General features: G+C 41.0%; 1 protein-coding gene across 1 annotated transcript in view; it reads right to left on the bottom strand.

The window, feature by feature from the left end:
* prdm5 (PR domain containing 5) overlaps window positions 1-13,411 on the bottom strand; it is a 38,918-nt gene extending 25,507 nt beyond the window's left edge. Inside the window, exons 1-11 of the mRNA XM_075486204.1 lie at window positions 13,221-13,411; window positions 12,423-12,506; window positions 10,486-10,608; window positions 9,071-9,236; window positions 8,752-8,929; window positions 7,255-7,347; window positions 6,990-7,111; window positions 6,230-6,309; window positions 1,734-1,818; window positions 1,486-1,643; window positions 993-1,086 (exon numbers count right to left, since the gene is read on the bottom strand). Of these exons, the coding sequence (XP_075342319.1) occupies window positions 993-1,086; window positions 1,486-1,643; window positions 1,734-1,818; window positions 6,230-6,309; window positions 6,990-7,111; window positions 7,255-7,347; window positions 8,752-8,929; window positions 9,071-9,236; window positions 10,486-10,608; window positions 12,423-12,506; window positions 13,221-13,319 (1,282 nt within the window). The 5' untranslated portion in view covers window positions 13,320-13,411. The remainder of the gene's footprint in view (window positions 1-992; window positions 1,087-1,485; window positions 1,644-1,733; window positions 1,819-6,229; window positions 6,310-6,989; window positions 7,112-7,254; window positions 7,348-8,751; window positions 8,930-9,070; window positions 9,237-10,485; window positions 10,609-12,422; window positions 12,507-13,220) is intronic.
* Between the last annotated feature and the right edge of the window lie 7,728 nt (window positions 13,412-21,139).

The following is a 21,139-nucleotide window of genomic DNA, read 5'->3' as shown; positions in this document are numbered from 1 at the left end:
CAGTTATCTAATGAAATGCCGGAACTATAGTCAAGGGTCGCGGCTTTCACAATCATTTGTCAACATGATATGTGAGATAAACGCTTTTCATCTTGAGCTTGGTATGGATCGGCCCAGTATCAGACTGTTTTTGCACTGGGGTTGCTAGCGGCTGCCTCCAGTCAGCTGTAGATGGATCAGCTGAAGGGCCAGAGGCATCCTTGAGGTCCTGTGTCAGATCCTGGATTGATTTTTTTCTATTTCTCTAAGATATCCCTTTCAGATAGTGTTCATCTGTTCTGGATAGTTTTTTTTTTTTGGCCCAGCACTTCTTTTGCCCTCCACTTGTTTTTGTTTCTTCACTTTTTTTAAGGACAGACTGCACGTCATGCCACGTTTTCAGCTAATAGCTCTTTGGGAGTCACCTTGTTGGAGCTAAAATACGATTTTCTGTCTGTGAAACTGTTATCTTTGGCATTTTTTTGTAGATTGAACTAGAAAAAAAAAATTTGTAACAAATTATGTTTCCTTGCCCCAAGGTGCTAGTAAAAGTACCTAAAGATGGAATTTAAAGTTGTTTTTTTCTAAGTTGTCTGTTATACGTAGACACAACACCGGTTCGGTCCTGGAGTCAGACGCCTTTTCATGCTTAAATGGTTCATAGGTCAGCGTTAAGCGGCTTAAACATAAAGAGAAATTCCTCTGAAAGTGGTTAGGTAGAAGGGCTGGACTCAAAATTAGTAAAAGAAAAAAAAAAGTAGCCAGTAACAAAAAAAAAAAAAGAAAATTGAAAGAGCTTCCTAAAGCCTGGAGAATTATTGCTCAAGACAACTTTAAAAGATCAAAAGAAAGTCTGGCTGCTTAGAAGCAAAATATAAAGAAATGAGGGGCGGCTCAAGATTTCTGCGCAGTACTTTTAGGACATTATAACCTTACATAAAGCAAACGTCATATAATCCCAAAATGTGTGACATAACTTCCCATCAGGTAAGAACAAAGACATTCATACTCACTGTTGTGTATGAGAAGGTGGCGCTGCAGAGAGAAGGGGGTGCGGAACAGCGCTTTGCACTCCTCGCACTGAAAAGGCCTTTCTTCAGAGTGCGTCTGCAGAGAGAGAGAGCAGCGGTGTTCAGCATGTGTGTGCTGAGCTGCCTCAGCAGGAAAGTCAGGGAAGCTTCAGAAACTGGCTCCACTTCCTGTCTGGTCTGTTTACTTGATGAAGATGAGCAGCTCAAGGGGATTTCAGTTCAAAATGCCTCTGCCTATTTCTCCAAATGACACCTCAATCCCAAAAGTAAACATGCAGAACCTGAGGGAGGTGGGAGGGCCACCAACAAGACGGTGATTGATTACAGCCTAACAAGTGACCAGCTTTGAAGTGACAGAATATCTCCTTTAAAAAAAACATGAACAAGCTTGTGGTATAAAGACGATAATTACAACTCCCACTTAACGACAGTAGCAGATAAATGGATCAATTGGTGTGATGGAACATTTGCTCACCTTCTTGTGGTTCTTGTAGACGTTGCGGTGAGCAAACTCTTTCCCACACAGCTTACACTTGTACGGTTTGTCTTCGCTGTGGATGATCTTGTGAGCCGTCACCTGGTCCAAGCGCTTGAACGATCGACTGCAGATCTCACAGGTGTACGGCCGCTTCTCTGACGGGTGAGAGATTAAGACAGATCCTTTTCTAGTAAACCGCCGTGACACACCAAGGGATGCATTTGTTTGCTGGCGCATGCTCTTACCGGAGTGTGTGATCATGTGGCGTTTCAGCTGATTGGTAGAGATGAACTTTTTATCGCATGCATGGCATTCAAATATTTCATGTATCTACAACACAAAAGCAAACAAAAGTGAGCTTTTACACTCTGGTCTGGCTGATCTTTTGACAAAAAAACATGTCTGCAGAAGTTGGAGGACAACGGTCTGCGATGGTCAACTGAAGCTAAATCTTCTCTGTTTTCATTAGACTGATGTCTACACACAGAAAAGCAATTAAAGTGATGAAAAGTTTCAATCCCCTTTCTGCTTCGGAGCACACTTCCAATAATTGCACACTGAATAGTTCCCAAGCGCACGGCTACAATAGCATATGCTAATGTAACACAGCTCCTCTTGTCACAGCTGCTTCTGCAAGAGCTTGTTCAGCTAAATGATGATAATGGAAGCTTTAAGCCTCTTTTGAGCTAAATTGTCATTATGGAAAGTTTGATTGCTCCTCTTCGTGAAATATACTTCATGCTCCGATGGCTTTGATTGTAGCTATAAGAACATGTCATAAACGTGTCATGTTTTATAATAACACTTTAAGTTTAAGCAGGAAGCCATCCTTTGGTACATCTTGATGTTTGGTAGGAAAAAAGTAACTTGTCAAAACTTGATGTGATTGCGACCTACATTACTGAAGCACATTCTGCCTCCCTGATTTCTATTTTCTAACAGACAATAGCTCAGACGTAGCGTGTGATTAGACGAGAATTCGAGGCTCCTCGGTTCATGCCTTGGCCTGCAGTGTCAGTCAAGGTGCAATCAACATTTATGTCTTTTCCAGACTCAAATTAAATACAGCATAAAAAGGAAATTTAATAAGATCTTAAGTCAAGCTTGACAAATAAAGCCCACTGTGAGTGTTGAATAATGTCAAAAAAAGGGTTTTTAGAGGCAACTAAGACATGAAAGTGAAGCTGTTCTTTGAACTTGTGCACATAAAATGTCAATACTTTATAAATTTATCCTATCCGACATCTCCAGTGAAATTTGGTCAGAATTAGCCTTTGAATTTTTGAGTTATGCCCAAATATGTGTTTTATGAGGTCAACAAATTCTTTCCTCTTTGAGTCCAAGTGGATGATTGCGCCAAATGTGAACGAATCCCCTCGATGCTTTCAGAGTTATCCTGTTCCTAGAAAGGGATGTATGCACGGAAGGACAACCGCAATATTGTATATGTGTTTAAAAGCCAGGCACATACACACTTTAGTACGCCACATAGAAATATCACATCACCCCTTTTCAAAGAGATCTGAAACAGGAGGGTATTAACTCACAGGTGAAGTACGTTAAATGATTCAATGCAGATCAACTGTATGTCACAGCTTCCAGGTTACAATAAAGGTGAAGCATATATTTGGGTGTCTGAAGTCACTACCAACTAAATAAACTCAGGAAAACACAGCCGCATTTTGTTTGGGGCTCCTCAGAACTGAAAACATGTCATTCAATGAGCTAATCAGTCCGGTAGTGGAAACTCGTGAACACTGAAATGGTGAAATGTTGCTCGTTTATGCAACAGTCCTTAATTTTAGCTGCTAAAAACTTCAACAAAACACAGAGGAATGGAACAACAGTGAAGTCCAGAGTTTATGGAGCGGATGCGAAGGCGGAATTACGACGAGAGTTCTCAATGGTGTTATTAACTGGCAAGCGGCCGTTACATTCTGTGCTGTTTCAAGACTTTGGGCCGGTTCAACACATGACTCGCAATAAGATTGTGTCCAAAAGAGGGATCAGTAGCCCACCAGCTGCCCCAGGTTAAATGCAGATGAAAGAAATGTAAGTATTTAAGAATAAAATTGCCAGTCAAGTATTTTCCTATCAGTGCGGTGTGTGGTCTGAGCTCTCGGGCTATTTACTGTATGCTCACTCATAGAGACCTCAGGCGGACCCTTAGGAAGAGAGGGACTGAGCGGAGTCGAGTGAGTCAAGCTTCACCCTAAAACGATCCGTTTCAATAGAATAATACCTTTTGGAAGAGAAACGAACTGCTGTGCAGTCTCTTTGTCTTATTTTGACCAAAATATGTCTGAAACATTGCATTAAGACTTCAGGAGGGTCAAAAGGGCATATCGTGTCTCAGTTAAATGTCACACAGTTTGTGGCCTGATGATAAACAAGCCGACAGGGACATAATGATGTCTGCGGGTTAATCTGGATGATAACTTTTTCCAGCAGAAAATTAAATTCCACCATTCTTCATTTGAATGAATGTTAATGAACGACAGACGGGAAGATATATTACATGAGACAACCTGAATACTAATATAATGCCCAACTTCGTCCAAAGTGCTGCGCTAAACTGGATGGAGAGCTAAAGGGATCACAATGTTGACAAGAAAATTTGCTTGACTAGAATTAAGTGATTGACCCGTCGCTCTCAAACATAACAGAACACATTTCATTCATAATTAGACATGATTAATCCAGTAATTTACTGTAACAGACATCAGCTCACATTTTAAATCAATATATTTCTTTACACAAAAAAAAAAAAAAAAAAAAAAAGACTGTTCAGAAAAAAATCTAAAATGAGATGAGATGCTGGCAGCAGCAAAGACAGATTTTCTGTCTGGCACTTTGCTCAAACAGACTCTGCCTTGAGCTCTATGTGAAAAAAAGAAGACAGCTTCTCCTCTCATTCATTTTTACAGGGGAAGCACATTAAGGGTGCCAACACTAGGGGTCGGAAAAACAATTCCGTCTCCAATGGTTTCCAATGGTGATTCCCAAATTCCCAATGCTTTGAGGCGTGATAGCTTCACGTTTCCAATGAGACTGACATGACACGAAAGAAGGGAAAAAAACAACACAACAATATTTGCTTCTTACACAATGATTAGGAGGGGGGACTATTTCAAGGAAAAAACAACATAAGGTCTCTCAGAAAGGTGTAAGGTGCCGCCACGTGATACCCCAACAGCCTTAAATGAATGTTGGCACTGATTCGACAAGTCTGTGAAAGTCTGCCGAGGGATAGAACATAATTTTTCCACAAGATATTCCCACATTTGGTGTTTTGGTGAAGGTGGTGTAGACTAAAGACTGTCGAGTCGGTCCAGGATCTCCCACTGCTGTTTAACTGGGTTGAGCATGGTGGCTGTAGCATCTGAACCCCTTTGTTCGATCCATCAAACCATTCAGTGAGCTCTCACTGCTACAACATCCCTACTGCATCAGTGTAAGTGTTGACAGACTGTTCCTGGTGACACAATCAGATCACTGCGCTGACATCGTCAGTACGCTGAGGAGGAGCCGCCCTTCTGTCTTTTTCTTTCAGTTTCCACCAGTTCACAAACATCCCGGTCATCCAAACTGTTGACTATAATTTACGAACCCTGATTTCTGTCTTTCCATCAGAAAATTTGGAAATGCAGATGTCACCTTATCCGTACTGCACTGGAAACACCAGTCAGATGAGCAGTCTGTGACTGAAGCTCTTGCCAAATTGATCTTTTTCCTCCTGCAATGTTGATACTTAATCCGAATCAACTGGGCCTGCTCGACTGATTTAGCTGAGCCATGAGTGCACCTTTTTGGAAGCATCTGCCTTTGCAGTGCTTCTCGACCCATTTCCTCAAGTTTATCCTTAAATATGTCAACGATTTGACTGTTTGTGACCGAATGAGCAAATCTCTCATTGTGAATATGAACAAAAGGTGAACTTTGACCTTCACATCTGCCAGTGCCAGAGCAGAAGAGAAGGGGAGGGCCGGAGCAAAAAATTTGCAAACTCGTGTCATGTGGCCGGTGCCACTTCCCCGCTGTTTAGCTCGCGATCGTCATAGCAAAAATTGGAATCACCATTCATCCATGTCAGCTACATTAATAATAATTATTCAATGCTATTAATTTAATAGCAGGTAATTACAGTGAAATTACATGAGTGCGCAACAGAAGAATGTAGCCTGGAAAGGACAAGTCGAACATAAGTGACTAAAACAGCAAACGCATGAGCTGAGAATGGGACGATACGCACAAAGCAAACAATTATCTGTATGAGAATAACATTCAAACAGCCGTGTTCAAATCTGCAATCCATCAATAAGTAGGAGAATTCTGGCGCCAAGGTTAAAACCTTATAGTCTGCCAACAGAGCCTCTTAAATTTCACAAGACCTGTGGGATGAGCTAGTGAAAAGGAAACCATCCCTCTGCTCTGTGTCACCCAGAATACATTTGATCATAAAGACATAAAAACAACAACTTGATCATAAAGAGCGAATAAGTGAACTCAGAAACACGTGAAGCAGAGGAGAATGTGAGATGGAGAGGTTAGAATGGGTTACAGAAACAGTGGAGAATGATGGATACCACCGCGCGACAGAGAAAACGGCACCGAAGAGTCGCCTCTGTGAAAAATGGAACATGCAAAACTGCGCGAGCTGAGTAAATCCTCGCAGATCCGATGCAAAGTATCTGGCTGGGATTACTATTGAGCTGCGCAGTAGATAATGTAGGAGCCTCACCTTTCTGTGTTCCTGAAGATTCAGAGAGGAGGAGCACTTTCTGTTGCATATGGTGCACGTGAGTTTCCGTCGTGCGCTCCCTGAAAAATTCAAAAGAAGACGATTACAAATTACAAATCCCATCTATCTATGGAACTGACAGCGTCGAGCAACAATTTCATGAAGCATGATTGCAAATTAAAGGAAAACTGCCGGTAATAATCACATGCTCTGTGATCCCACCATTTTGGGACCAGTGACATCCTCCATTTATCTCCATCTAAATTACACGATCAACATCTGTTGCGTCTGATCCACTTCCCCCCTCGCCCACACACAGACACACACACTCACACACCCTTTGTCCTGACCACGTTTAGGAAAAACATAAAAGCCCAGATCTAAGCTCCATCAGCCTCTCGGAGTCTTAATCTTGGCTTGATACTCGATTCAAATGTGAGGCTGCTCAGATTCCCATTGCCCTACATCCCATCCTAAATAGCTATGGAAGTCCAATTATCCGACAGTCTGAGCCACCCCAGAACATGCAGGTCAGCAATTATCGAGCTCAAGTAATTAGAGATGTGTCTTAACATTACCGAGGTTTTAACTGATCGAGGTCATTCCTCGTTGCTGCAGTTCTTTGAGTGCCGAGGCTGCTAATGGACAATCATGTTCATTACCCTCGCTCTTGAAAATGCAAAACACCTTATGCTTGTGAATGCGTGGAACAGTCCTCACAGAGAAATACAGCGAATGAAGTTAAGACAGAGATTCCAACCTGTGTGAACGTTGCCTTTATGCTTCTTCAGAGCATCCTTGCTTTTGAATCTTTTGCCACAGCTCTCTGCTTTACATATGAACCTGGCATCTCCTTTACAGGCTTCTTTGTGTTGTTCAAAACTGTGCACATGAGATAAAGAGGAAGAAAAAGAAGGAAATTAAGTCAAAGAAGAGAGAGCACTTTTACGGTACAACAACGTACCATAGGGACTATTTAAGCAAATTCACGTTGTTCTGTAAACGTGTTGGACGGTGCACGTTACCTGGATTCTGAACTGAAGGTGTTGTGGCAAAGGGAGCACTGATGAGCTTTAGAGTCACCTGATGGATCCAGTGACTCAGAACAATGCAAAACACTGAGGAAGAATTCAAAATATAAACAAATATGAGGCCAAATAGAAACATCCAACCAGTATAACAGGTAAAACAATTAGAAATAAAGAATCAACTCTCAAAAAAGGGACATTTTGTGACGTTTTTTGGTGAATTCTTCTGAAAAATGAACTTTTCCAGTGGATCAAGTCTGATTACTTCAACTTTAGCTTGCCTGTCAGGAGAGATTTCTGGTTCAGCAGACACAGAGCACACTGACCGCTGTCTACTGCAGGTGAGACACCGACGGCTCATAAGTGCTGCACAGAACCCAGCATAAAAAGAAAAACATCCCATTTTCATAAAAAAAAAAAAATCATAAGAGAAGTATCCAAATGTACAAAAAACAGTTTGATGAAAAAAAAACCAATACACCTCCTCGTACTAGAGCTGGGAAATACATATATTAGCATTTAGACTGGAAACAAAGAAAAACTCTAAAGCCCTTTAACTATTACCCTGTATTTAATTTGTTTAGTTAGCACAAGTGCTGTCACTCACTCCGTGTAGTTAATCGCAGTTAATGGCAAATATAATGACAAATTTACTTTCATTTGTAATCTGTTTACTTCTAACTAATGCTCTATACAAATTGAAGTGTTACCTTCTCCTTTAAGAAGGTTCCTTTTTCAGTAACAGGGTCATGACCCTGGGAAGTGAGACAACAGAACAGGCCAGCTGCTCAACTCACAAGCCTGAGTTTCAAAATGCCTGTTATCTAAAAGGTTTGTTCACCTCATTCAGTGTCTCCGAGGTGGAGATAAAGACCTGACTGATGCAGAGTCGTGAAATAAATCTGTCTTCCACATTCTGGATTTTTACTGACACACAGTAAAAAGAAAGTTAGCCCCCAGGCTTTAGTGAAGACAAACACTGCCAGGAGCAGCGGTTTCTGAAATCACTGCAGTATGTAACTCTATCGGATGACCAGAACACTACAATCACTTTGCTGTGGACGTGTCTCTCACAAATTATAAGGGCTAGCACTGACGGTGTTAACATTAGCTTGGCTGGGGTGTGATATGTCGTCAGCTGGGTGTTTATGAAGGACAAATGCAGGACTTTTCCTTGGCTATGTGCAGTGACACCGCTAATTATCCACTAGGCATGACAACAAGACTACAAGGCTAATCAGCTGCAGGCTCAAGTTATGAGACTGATGTTGATTAACTGGTGTAATTCACAGCAAGAACGTAAGTGAGTGCTGTTCCCAACTATGACGGACTTCTGCTTAACACATTATCAAAGTTACCTAAGATACCTAACTGACAATCTGGAATCTACATTGCACTGATTTAATGCATTCAGGCTTCTCAACAGCTTAATGCCGACTGTTATAGGAGAAAGTTGACCATTAAACCGGTCAAGCGATGTAACAGTAAACCCACTGGCGCTGCAGAGCTTGTTTGACGGGGAACTTCTTGCCACAGTTCCTGCACTTGAACTCCTTCTCCTCTGTGCTGGGTCTCTGGTGCAGACTCTGGAGGTGAGCAGCCAGGATCTCCTCGCTGGGAAAACTGCTCTCACACAACAAGCAGGGGTGGTCCTCCTTCTTTATTACAAGCTCTGCAGATATTTGGCGCACACAAAGAACATGCCACGGAAACGTGAGAGGCAGCTACAGTAGATTTCTTTCACGTGGGTGTCATAGATGGATTAATTAAGACCGGAATATTCAAGAAAACAATGAAGGACCTTCCTCTGTACCCATTTCTACAAGGTGCTTGGCCTCTTTACTGTTCTCATCTTCATCTTTAATGACTTCTTCCTCTTCTTCCTCCTCCTCCTCCATATCACTGTCCAGGTAGCCTATCAAGAGCTCCGTGTCAGTTTCTATGTCATCCACAGCCAGGTAGAAGATGTTCTCGCCATCCTGGCAAATAAAACATGGGTTATCGCTGAGTGATCGCACAATGGAACGATTCTTTGGAGCACGGGCGGAACACGAGGGAATGTAAAGGCAAAACACTCCGACCCAATGCTACACCAGTTCCAACCTTTTATGGCCAGGCGCACTGAGTAACTATTGAAGCTCGCTGAGGTTTGAACTCATTACACCCGGACAGAAGTCGGTTAAGGTCTGATTGAGGCCACAAGTCAAAGGCACAAAGCCTTAAAAATGTGTTCATTAACTTCCCTGTCCTTAAAGGTCATGTTAATGAAATCAAACCGTCATTTTGTTTTAATTATGGGATTCTAAATGTACATAAATAATGATTAGGAAGAGGAAGGCTAAACAATAAATGTCATTGTTGATGAAACACAGAGATTTAACTCGCATGCATGACCTTTAAACAACCAATCACTCTGTGTGTTTGAGTATTAATGGCAGGAACTTGGCCCTTAAACCTGAAGTGGTCATATTCTTCCCCTTCCACTTCTATTTTTCTTCTCCAACTTAAGAGAGCGACCCTTTTTTATCTTTTACTTAGAAGTGCAACGTGGGGGGAAGTTTCCCAGATCCAGAACTCGTCGTTCAAAAGTGTGTATGAATGTTCATTTCCATTGTTTAACATTAATTCTAATTATTTTGGAAAGAATTAAAAAAAAAAAGAGTAAAAGAATTTCCCTCCTTATCCAATTTCACACCCTATTAACACTCATTTGTAAAGATTAGAACGGCTTAAACATCTGGCCACTGAGGGACCGGAGCCAAAGTGATGTGTTTTGCAACATAATTGAACAATAAGAATCTTTTAGCAAGCAATTTCATTTAATGGGTTTTTCCCCTTTAGCTCTAACCTATTTTCAGAATAAAAACAGTCATAACTGTCAAGCGTGTTTACTTTCCAGTTTGTGCGGTTGCAGACTGGTCTTATCCCATGTTATTACTCACTGCGTTCATTTTCTCACAATTACTAAAACTCACACAATCATGTTGTGTGTTTGACTAAACAAACCCCCTCCCAAAACAACAACCCCACTGCTTTCTTTCCCACCTTCAATCTTGCTCTGAAGATTTCCATGCCAAAAAGAGATTTCTTGATTTGTCTTCTCCGACACATGTGTGTTGCCTGTATTATTTATCCTTCACTTTTTCTCTTTTTTTGGGGGGCGGGGGGGGGGGGGGGGTGAGCGGGGTTAAGTCTGAGGAATTCATTGTCCACTGAGTGGAAATGTACCTGAATTGCTGCCAAGTTCTTCTGCTCTTGTGAAGGCGCCTGATGGACAAACCGCAGCCAGTTGGCATAGCGAGGATTACTTGCATCCAGAATATACAGCACATCTCCTTTACTGCCACGGACCTAAGGAGAAAAAAAAAAAAAAAAAGCAGTAACTGCAAGAGCTGTCAGAAGTTAGCAACCGTTTCTTCTCCTCTCGTTCCTTTGAATGTTTGTCTTCTCTTGAAGTGTGCTGGCCTCGCACATGAACACCTACTCACATGCACGGCTCTGTACCTCACAATGTGACGGCTACAGATAACTGCATCACTCGTCTTAGTGGTTACCATCAGCAGCTTCTCTTCATCGTGAGATGAGAGTTTGTTCGCCTTTATCACAGAGTAACAGAGAGCATACTTTGATCAACCTGAGCTGGCAAAAGCAGCTGCGTCATGTGATAAAGGATGCGCCTTCCACTGGAGTGCAAAAGAATGCTCATTTCCCCGCTGCTTCCCATACAGCTGCTGCTTACGTGGCTGTAGTTCGTTCGAAAGAAACTTACAAACGTTTCACGTCTTTAGTACAGCAGTCCCCAACTTCAAAGTGGGCCCCACAAGATAAATCTGAGCGGTCGCGAGATTTTTAAAAGGGAGCGAAAGTTCTGCTGCACAGTTTAGTGTTTCTTCCTGGACTGTTGATAAATTATAAATTAATTCTGGAATTCACCTTTTAAGTTTGGTGCAATTTTGTATAAACTGATGTCACTCGGCTTCAAACAGCAGTTTACATTAAACCGTAAACAATGTTTTTGGATTTATATACCGTCTGCTGTCGTAAATGTAAGACGATATTTGTAACTACCTTCTCACCAGGTCGGAATCGCATAGAAAAAGAAATATTTGGGGGATTTTTGCGACCTTATATTGAACCCTTTAAACGCGCAGACACTGCTGGTCTTCCTTTTCGTGCTCCATCATGTTTCTACGGCATCAAAGAACAGACAAACCAAACACTGTCTCTCGGATAGCTTTTTTTGTGTGCGTGTGTTGCAGCCACCGCAGCTTCTCCTGCATGCCTGGGAGGGGGGATAAAGCTCAGCATGTTCTGTAAGTTGCAAACTGTGACGTCACTGCTGGAAATCATATCAGAGACATGAAAAAATACATTTAGACAAAGATTTCTTTGAATCACTGATTCAATCACTGACTGAGTCTTAAAGGACGCATACTAATTTAAGCCTATCGTATACAGTGGCACTCAGAAGATTGGACGCACGTACCCATTCATTTGTGTGGGTCGGTGGGTCCAAACTTTCTTTGCTTTAGCTTTAATAAAGAAAACAAAAAGTTCATCAACAGCCTCTTGACTGAAGTTGAAGAGCTAAAAAGGAGTCAAATGTATGCTCTCCAATATTTTATTACATCAACGGTATTTTTTCCATTGTCACTGGTGTTATTTGGAGCTAGAAGTGACCTAATTTACTCAAGAGGGTGGAAAGGGGGAGTGATACTTGACACCTGATTGGATGAAAAAAGGCATATCTCTGAAGAATATCTATTCTATAACGAAGGTTTTGTTGTTTTTTGTTTTAAAAGGGAGACTGTTGGCGCCATAGATGTTTTAAGAGTCACTCCCTAACAACTGTCGGCAGTATTTTACATCTCGTTGGCTTCTCTCACAGGAACGAGTGCTTCATCCGTCTTTTATGCGCAGACTGCTGTTTTTTACAGGGGCTGAAAGAAAATAACCATCAGCTCGCTGTACTGTGGGAACTTGAAATGTTTGATCGAGCTTTACAGGTGTTACATAAATGGCCAATAAAAAAAATGAGGTCAACTTTGAGTGAAACCTTCTAAAAAAAAATAATAATAAAAAAATCACCACCTTCATTCACTCTTCCTTCTAAAGGCGTGTGCCTTGAAATGTGTTGGAACATTGCAGGATGCGTGTGCATTCACCTCCCACATCAGCCTGGTGTCGGAGCTTTCATCCAGCTCACTGGGCAGCTTTTTCTCACCAGCAAAGGGGCCAAACTTTTCTCCCTTGGAAATAAACAGAAGGATCCCTTGTCAAATGTGATGCCTTTATAAAACAGAGTGGCAGCCAAAATGAATTATATTGAAACATAATACACCTCAGCCCAGGACATGACTTCTGCACTGCTGATCAGTGTTGAATGGCACATAGGCACGCCTACTGCTTGATGTGACATGTGAGCACATCCCTCAGTACTGGTCATTTTTATCCTTCTGACCTTACAAGGGGCGTGCTCAAAATGTGTAATTCATGTTGAATTCATATTCATCTTCTGCTAGTGTTACATATTTGAATGACAATGCAAAAACATCCCGACTGACACCCAAAAGCCCAGCCGTCCACTGAAGCATTCCATAGCTTCATACGCCTTCCCTAAACATCTGATGAAACTGGGACAGTGTGTATAGTTCAGAAGAATGACGTGAAAAAGTTCAAATCCCTCTTATAAATCTAACATTTATGTGGGGTCCACGAGACCGACGCCGCGCGCCTCTTCTCTGCCGACATGAATCCATGAAGTGGGCTCAGAGAAACCACTGCAGTTACTGTAGCTACGTGGCACTTAACGTCACAGAAGCCTTGGGTTGAGACTGAGATTTTGACAGCGACTGCAAGGAAAAAAGCGACCAAAGAACGTTTCTAACTTCTAAAAAGTAGCTCTGAACGCTTCCGGCGACAAACCTCGGCTTCAAAGTTGCCCCAGTCAAAAACGAACAAACCTTTTTCACTCGCCTCGCCGTGTAAAGACCGATTCCATCCTGGACCTTAGACGATTTCAGAGAAAATCTGTCTGGCACGTACATACCCAACATTGTCATCACTCGGAAACGTTTCCTTCAGTGACAAATGGTTGGCTGTGAGATATGTCAGCGGAAGTGAGAAAGCATTGTCAGTTTGAATTTCAAGCGGATAGTTTCTTCATGGAGCAGTCCAGGTTGAACTTCTGCTGCTCCTGTTGTAGGAAAGCAGAGCGGCGTCCTGATTGGTCCAAAGTTTGTAACCAGAGGCTACCTTTCCGTCGCACAACACGCTCCAGCCTGCGTTTCATTCAGACTGCTCTGCCTGCCTGCTCAGCACGACAGGCTCAGCGTTCTTACAGCCATGCATTGCCGTTTGTCCCGTAGTGGAAGTTTAGGCCAATAGAACAGCAATATAACATTTTTTACACAACCCTATTTCGAGTAAAACTCTTGCATTCATTGGTCAAAGTGGAAACCTGTCAGAAAAATCCAATCAAAACATCAATCGAGGTTAACTGTGACGTAATGGCACAAAGTATACGGTTGCTATTATTACTATTATCATTATTCTGATTGTTATTGTTATTGTTAATAAAATCATAGCTGGTTGAAGTGGGAAACGTTTATATGGGGAAATTAGTCTGAGGCAATAGCCTGCTTTATTATAGGTAAAATCTTCATTATTACACTCATCGGTAACTCCAGCTTTCAGATGAGAGTTGTACAGTTAAAACATACAGTATTTCCCATCAAAAGTGAAGCATAGAAAGTAAGATAAAACAATCGTCAAAAATTGGAAGTATGCTACATTAGATTTATACTCAAGATGGTCACGGCACTTGAGTAAGTGTTCTTAATTTCAGTTCAAGCCTGAGTTTTTCATACATATTGCAGAGACAGTCGCTGGCTCTCAGCAACCCTGTAACTATCAGGAGGCTTTGGAGACTCCAAAATATGTTGTTGAAATAGTTGTTAGGTTTGTTATTATCTGTTGAAATGATCTGTGAAGTAGTATCCATTGTGTGACGAATTGATTTACAAATACAACAACGTGATTGTTTATTGTAAATTGTTCTTTAAATATACTAAACTAATTCTCATTTTCCCATTTCTTATTAAATGCTGTCTCTTTATCTCTGGTTTGGAAGTTCTGAAAGCAAACTAACGCCCCCATATAACAGAATTTCTTACTGTAAATGGCAACCTCTCGATGCCCTCCATGGATGTGTGAGCTCAAATCCAGACAGGAAAATCCGAATGGAAACAGCAAACATGCTCTGCAACAAATGTCATAGCAGAATTTGCCTGTAAAGTACATATAACCGATTCATTACCTGCTTATTGTGTGACACAGTGATTTGACACATGATTCAGTCTTTAAATCACAGGCTGTGTGAAAAACTGATTCCTGGTTGTAATCAATCTATCGAGTAAATCTCAGTTTGATGCAGATATCCGCCTGCTCATCTGTGATGAGCTGGTGTCAGAATAGTCTCAGAGGGATTACTTTACCTTATCATCACCTGCACTCATGTTTAATAATATGATATGACATGTCACCAGTATATTTAGATATGGCAGGAAACAAGCAAAGTTGAAACAGCTCCCCTTTAAAACATGAAGGAATTAATTTTCCATGCACTGCAGACATATTTTTCCAGCCCTTTCAAGTTTATACATTATCGTTCAGGCTCATTTTAGAATGGATTTGATTATCTTTTCTACTAATCAATCTACACATAACTATTGACAAAGCAAAAACAGCTTTCTGAGTCTTTTGTTAACTTGTCAAAAATTATAACTTCAATGTAGCATTTAAATAGGTATTTAGACATTTGAATGACCCTTACAATACAGCTCTGGTGGATCCCATCAATAGTCACTGTTTTTTAAAAAAAAAGCACTGATTGTAAAACAGAAAAAGTTTGGAACCACCAACAAGAGATCTGGTTGCCCAGCTCAACTGAACACATAAGGCCAAAGGGTATTAGTTAAGATATGCAAACAGCAAAGCAACGATCAATGCAACACTTGACCAATCAGGCCTTTATTATACACTGGCTACAAAGAAGCGATTTCTCTTTAATAAGCATGTAACAGACTACTAGGAGTTTGCCAAAAGGCACCTGACTGTCAGACAACAAGAAGCAAAAATCCTCCCTGTTGTAGGTTTAAGTGCTTAAGCACAATTCTCAACAGTGAATATGGAGGAAGCCGTGCACTGAGCATCACCCCATTTATACTTTTTGATGTTAAACATGGTGATGGCAGCATCATTCTGTGGGATATGTTGCGCTCTGATTTTTCCCAACAGCCCCAGTTGAACACTTAGAGCTTGAAAAGTGTGGGAGAAACCGCCAAAGGAGAAGTGTACCAAGTTGGTAGAATCATTCCCAAGAAGTCTTGGATGCCTTTTGTTGTCAAAGGTGCAGAACTAGAAAACTTCAAAACAGTTTTTGGTTTGTAGATTAAGAAAGAAATGAATTAAATGATAAACTGTGGGAAACTTGGATGGGGCTGAAACTATCCCAAAGGCACTTTCAGTTAGATTAATATGAACAGGACCTAATGTTTTTTTTGGTTAATGCAGGCAAACTTATTATGTTACAGGATGAGAAAACTCCTTATTGTGAACTCTCGAATGCAGTTTGTGCGTGCAAACTGAAGAAAATGAATGGCCCAGGTTGATCATCATTGCAGATGCAGAGTTATTACACAGGAAATTGTTGCACTTAACTGCGTTCATTCAATTCGAAATACCTCAAGAGAAACCACCATGATCAGTTTCCCCATTTACAATTTGTCCCAAATCCCTTTCGAAAACTGAAAAGTTCTGTGTGTCCCATCGTGAATTAATTGATTCACTGCCAAACCTTGAAACTGTCCACTCAGCAGATAAGAAGAAAAAAAAAACAATTCACTAACAGTCTACGGCTGCTGGAAAGGATGGTTCTTGTGGTTCTGGCCTAAAGCAGGCAGCACATCAACCGCGTGAACCAAACCCTCCTGCAAGACCCTCTTTAATTTAAATTGATAATGACACAATGTAATATGTCGCACAATGTTGATCATCTGTGGTTGTATCTACCTCATTTTAAAACCTGGTAAGGACCAGATTATTATTTTATGATGTCTTGACATATAAAGCCTTCAAACAAGGTATACCGTCTTTTCCTCGTGGCTCTAAGTCTCGGTTTATGCAGAAGGTTTTGGTTGTGCTGCCTGCTCCAGGCAAGAAGAACCATGAGGAACCATCTTTCCCATCAGCCTTAAAACATTAGTAAATTGTGGTTTCTGGGCTGTTGATTGAGCCATTTCAAGATGAAAAGGTTTGCCGTACCTCTGGTCGACAGACAGTTGGCATCAAAGCTCCTGTACACTGGAAAACAAATTACAAGCTGCGCTATTGGTATGGCACGGTAAGGACTCGCAGTCTCCTAAGAGGCAGTGAAAGCAATTTTTTTATTGTAAGAGGTAAGTTGCCGAATGAATAGATGACATCACTTGGTTAGAAATCAAAATTACTGGGGCTGGGATAGAAAAAAATAAATAATAATGTTGGTTAGATTTATCAAAGACCATAGGGCAAAATAATCAGTCATAATTTATACTCATGATCACATCTTCCATGAGAATTCATATTTGACCAGTGGCTAGTCTCGTGAAGTCAGTGGCAAAAACCATGTGACACGGATACAGGAAATGACTCTCTGGTTGTCTGCCTCATTTCTGAGCTGTCTCTGTCAGTACACTATGGTTTCTGAAGAAGAAGCCGAGACTCCCGCATCTTTATTATATTCTGAGAGTTTTCAGCTTATTGGTGAGTCAGGAAAGTGATGCAGGTTGTTTTTCCTAAGATATGAGAAATGCACGCATGTGACAGTGCATGTGAGGTGTCCATCTGCAACAATAATTTAAACCGGCAGATCCATTTTCTTAACCTTGTACACAAACTGCACCAGAACCTCTGCACATACCACAGGATGTAAGAGAACTACTAATATTGTTTTCCCATCGTTTTGGAAATTGGGTTGTATTCTGTATTAAATTCACATTATGTTCAGATGGTACTGCATTTTTATTTAGTCATTTTTGAGGGATAATATTCAGTGAGAACATGGGGATACTGGTTTCTTTGCTAACAACACGTACTTTTATTGAGTGTGACCAAAAATACTGTTCTGTTCTCAAGAATAGTCCCTCTGGGGAGGGGACGTCCTCAAGAAAGTGATCAAAATTGATTTGGCACATCAACATTTCAAAAGACAGAAATGAAAGAGTACAAACTAGAAGGGAAAAGAGTCCTGACTTGTCCAATTAAAAGCATGTAAAGTAAAGCCAGATGGCTTTTCTTCTCTAAAATGATTAAAAGCATAAACAGTCAGCAACGAATGTGATTTGTAAATAACAACTTATGAACGCACTGTTTGCAAAAGTGCTGGGACTATCAGGCGACCAACAGACCTCACATGAACTCCGTTGTATTCTTTCTATCTCCGCTCACCTTGATTTGTTGACTTTCCCCCTGCGCAGTGAGAGATTAACATCATCTCTAATCACTGATTGTTTGTGTATATTCTGTTTTCAGACACCTCTTCAACAAATGTTCCCTCCTCTTTAATCAGCAGTGTGTCAGTGTTCTATTGCTTTTGTTTACTGTGTTTATAGCTTGTGTTTATGCCAATGGCTTCCTGTTGTGGTGTGGCTCTTTGCCTAACTGCTCTCTGATTGGTCCAAATCACAAGCATTGGTTGAAAATTGCGGCAAAGACCGGATCACGATGTACATGTTTACATCAGAGTCAATGAGCCAGTGTGACTGAATGTCCCAGTTGCTGTTTTGAAATAGCTTATTTCTTAAACTGGTGGTAAACATGTCCTTCTAAAGGGATTTCTTCCTCTCAGACCACAACTGTATTTGAGATGCTGTAATCAGTTGTCTGGATTCATATTATTGGTGTTTTTTTATAGCTAAGCCATGACAGAGGGTTACACTCGGGCGACAAGCCTGATCACAGCTCCGAGAGAGTCTTTGTGTGCATCTTCCCCACCCGTGCCCTTCGTGATCCATTTCTGTGTTTCCCCGACTCCTCTGTCAGTGACTTGGCCTGTCAGGGCAGGATGATCAAATGTCATGACCCCTTTTTTCCTCTCTACCCTTTTAAAACCCTTTAACTTTCACTCAGCTTTCACTAAGATTCCTGGGTTATCCCCACCACCTCTGATCTCTAACACCTGCACAAGAAGTCACACATAAGTCTTCTGTGAAAGCAGGGAACCCATCACGTAACAAAGTGATAATCTAGCTTTGGTCATTTTATTATCACAGACATCCCGCACTGGTCAAACTGGCAAATTGGAGCATTCCATGTTTGGAGAATATAAACATCCTGTTGTTTCAGTCACAAACTGAGAAAGTCAGCCATTCACTGTCATTTACCAAATGTTTGACATTTGGCTAGAACTCAACTGTACAAGACTAGAATTGTTTTTGGACCGCAGGAACCTTTTCATAGTTTTTCAAACTTTTCCAGGAAGCCTCTCCTCTTATTTGTTTCAGCACCACAGAAACAACGGATTGTAATTCGTAGAGCTCCTCTGATAGGGTCTCTTTAAGCACATACATAAGTGTACGGTTATTCAAACACATGAACGCTTCACTGGAACATTGGTAAAATAAAAAAACAACAGTTTTAAGAAAGCGCAATGATCTGACAGTGAAGCCCTCGGTTTACCAATCTGACATGTGGTATTTGCATGCCATGCAACTGGAGAGGCCATTACGGTAGGTTGTGCTTCAGAGATTCTCCATAACCCTTAGCAATTCCTCAAAACTGTTTGGTCTGAAAGCAGCTTATGGGTCTACAGCCCATTCTTTTAATAAGGCATCAAATTACACCATGTTTTCACGACCTTTTAGCACTCTGAAGTCAAGGTTTCTTTCCGTTGAACTATTTGGGATGTCCTCTGTAAAAAAAGGTCTGAAAAGAGTCCCTCAAAAAAGTTGATTGGATGAAGCATCAAAGTCATGAGAAAGAAATTAAATCAGTCAGATGAACCAAGCTTGAGTCTTTGAAGTAGTAAGTGAGGAGGAGTAGTATAGAACGCAAATTGGCCTGAACATTTGCGTTCCAATTCAGAGACTGAGAAGATGGGCAGTACAATGTCTTTGTTAGATTTTGGTACTAAACATGACCTCAGGAACTAAAACTAGGCTACTTGTTTAGGTTTAGGAAAGAATTTAAGTTTGGCCTTGCCACTTCATAATTTTACTCTTGCACATCAGATTTTGATACAGAAATGTACTGTTTCATTACGTTTCCAGAGTGCACTCTCAAGAAAGTATGTGCTTATGACTCACTTGGAAGTATACTGACATTTGTTATGCACAATTGCCGGGTCTAAAACTGTCCCGAAGCACGCCAGGGGCTGAGATACTGCAGTTCATAACTTTGGTTTCCAGCCCCGCACTACAGCGTTTTGCTTTATGGTCTGTTGAAATTTCTGTAAGCTTTTTGATGGTATTTTTGTAGCTTCTGCAATGTGACAAAAAAAAAAACATTTTTTAGGGTTGTACATTTGCTGGACTCACTTTGAACTTTGTTTTTATGACATTGAAGTTACATCCCAAAAACTGTAGGGGGTGCTTAAGGGCAAAGAATTAGCCAAATTCTCTAGCGTCATTTTAAAATCGATGCTAATAGTTTCAAGAGTGCTTAGTCTCAAAAGCAGCACATGTGAACAGGTACACACAGAACAGTATCCATTAGTGGAAAGCTGTTCTTGGGAGGGATAATTTCTTTTTTGCAAGACCACAGAACAGTTTTCATTAGCAGAAAAGCATGCTCATGAGGAGGCTCACATGAGGACCAGGTTGGGACTACTGTCTGCTTGACCCTCCCTGCATATTTGCAACTGCTCACTTGCTCATCAGTTTCACTTTTCATGCTTTGAGGCGGAGACAGTGTCTGATGTCTGAACAACAATGGTGGAACCAACGAACCAACTGACACATACACTGACACACTGATGCATTAAAGACTTAGAAATATGGCATGACGTTTTTTTTCAACAAACCTTTTCAATTTTTTTGAAACTGTCTTTTAAAAGGGAAACAGTCTGAGCCACAAACTTGCCGTCCTCAACAGGAAGCAAGGAGTTTGTTTCTTCCTGTTTACACAGGTCAGACACGTGATGGAGGCGGAGATAAGGCAAAAAAACATGGTGACTGAAGATCTCATCGGACCGCATTTGGGTATTAATTAGGGTGTTAATTCAAAAAGTTTTCAGTTTTCCAGCTTTACACTCCACGTGTAACACTACAAACAGGGTTTCTGAATGTCTTCAAACTGGAAATATCCAAAAAGATATTTTGCATGTTTGCATGTGGATGAAAAGCGGAAACACATAGGAACAAATAGCTTCCAACATCTGCGATTTGCAATGAAAATCAAAACTATAAATGTCCATATGTTGTATTCTATTGTGCAAGAAGAAATTTAGAGATGAGAGAAATGGTATGCTGTTAATGACCTAAGTGAGCATTTTAACTATGGAACTGAAGTGTATCAATGACAATATCAAAACCACAGGTTCAAACAGCAAGAGTTGTACAATTGGTACATTGATTTGTGAACTGCCGTTTTGAAGCCTTGCGTTTACCATTTGGCCATTGTTGGCCTTTCTGGGGCCAGAAGTGACAATATTTGGACAGGACGGTTGGGGCTGGAGAGAGATCCATCGGTGATAGCGTTCTTTAAACCAAGGTTTGTCTAACGTGATCCACACATCATGAGCCATTACCCAATACATTCTAGCAGAGGAGTCGCGCGTGTTTGAGTAGAGTCAAAGATAGCAGTTGCAACAATCCAAAACAGGCGGGGCTGATTTGCAATGTCA

The sequence above is a fragment of the Odontesthes bonariensis genome, chromosome 15 (assembly GCF_027942865.1).
Source record: "Odontesthes bonariensis isolate fOdoBon6 chromosome 15, fOdoBon6.hap1, whole genome shotgun sequence".
Lineage (NCBI taxonomy): Eukaryota > Metazoa > Chordata > Actinopteri > Atheriniformes > Atherinopsidae > Odontesthes > Odontesthes bonariensis.
Note: the sequence above shows the minus strand (reverse complement) of the source record. Positions and strands in the feature narration are given on the sequence as shown.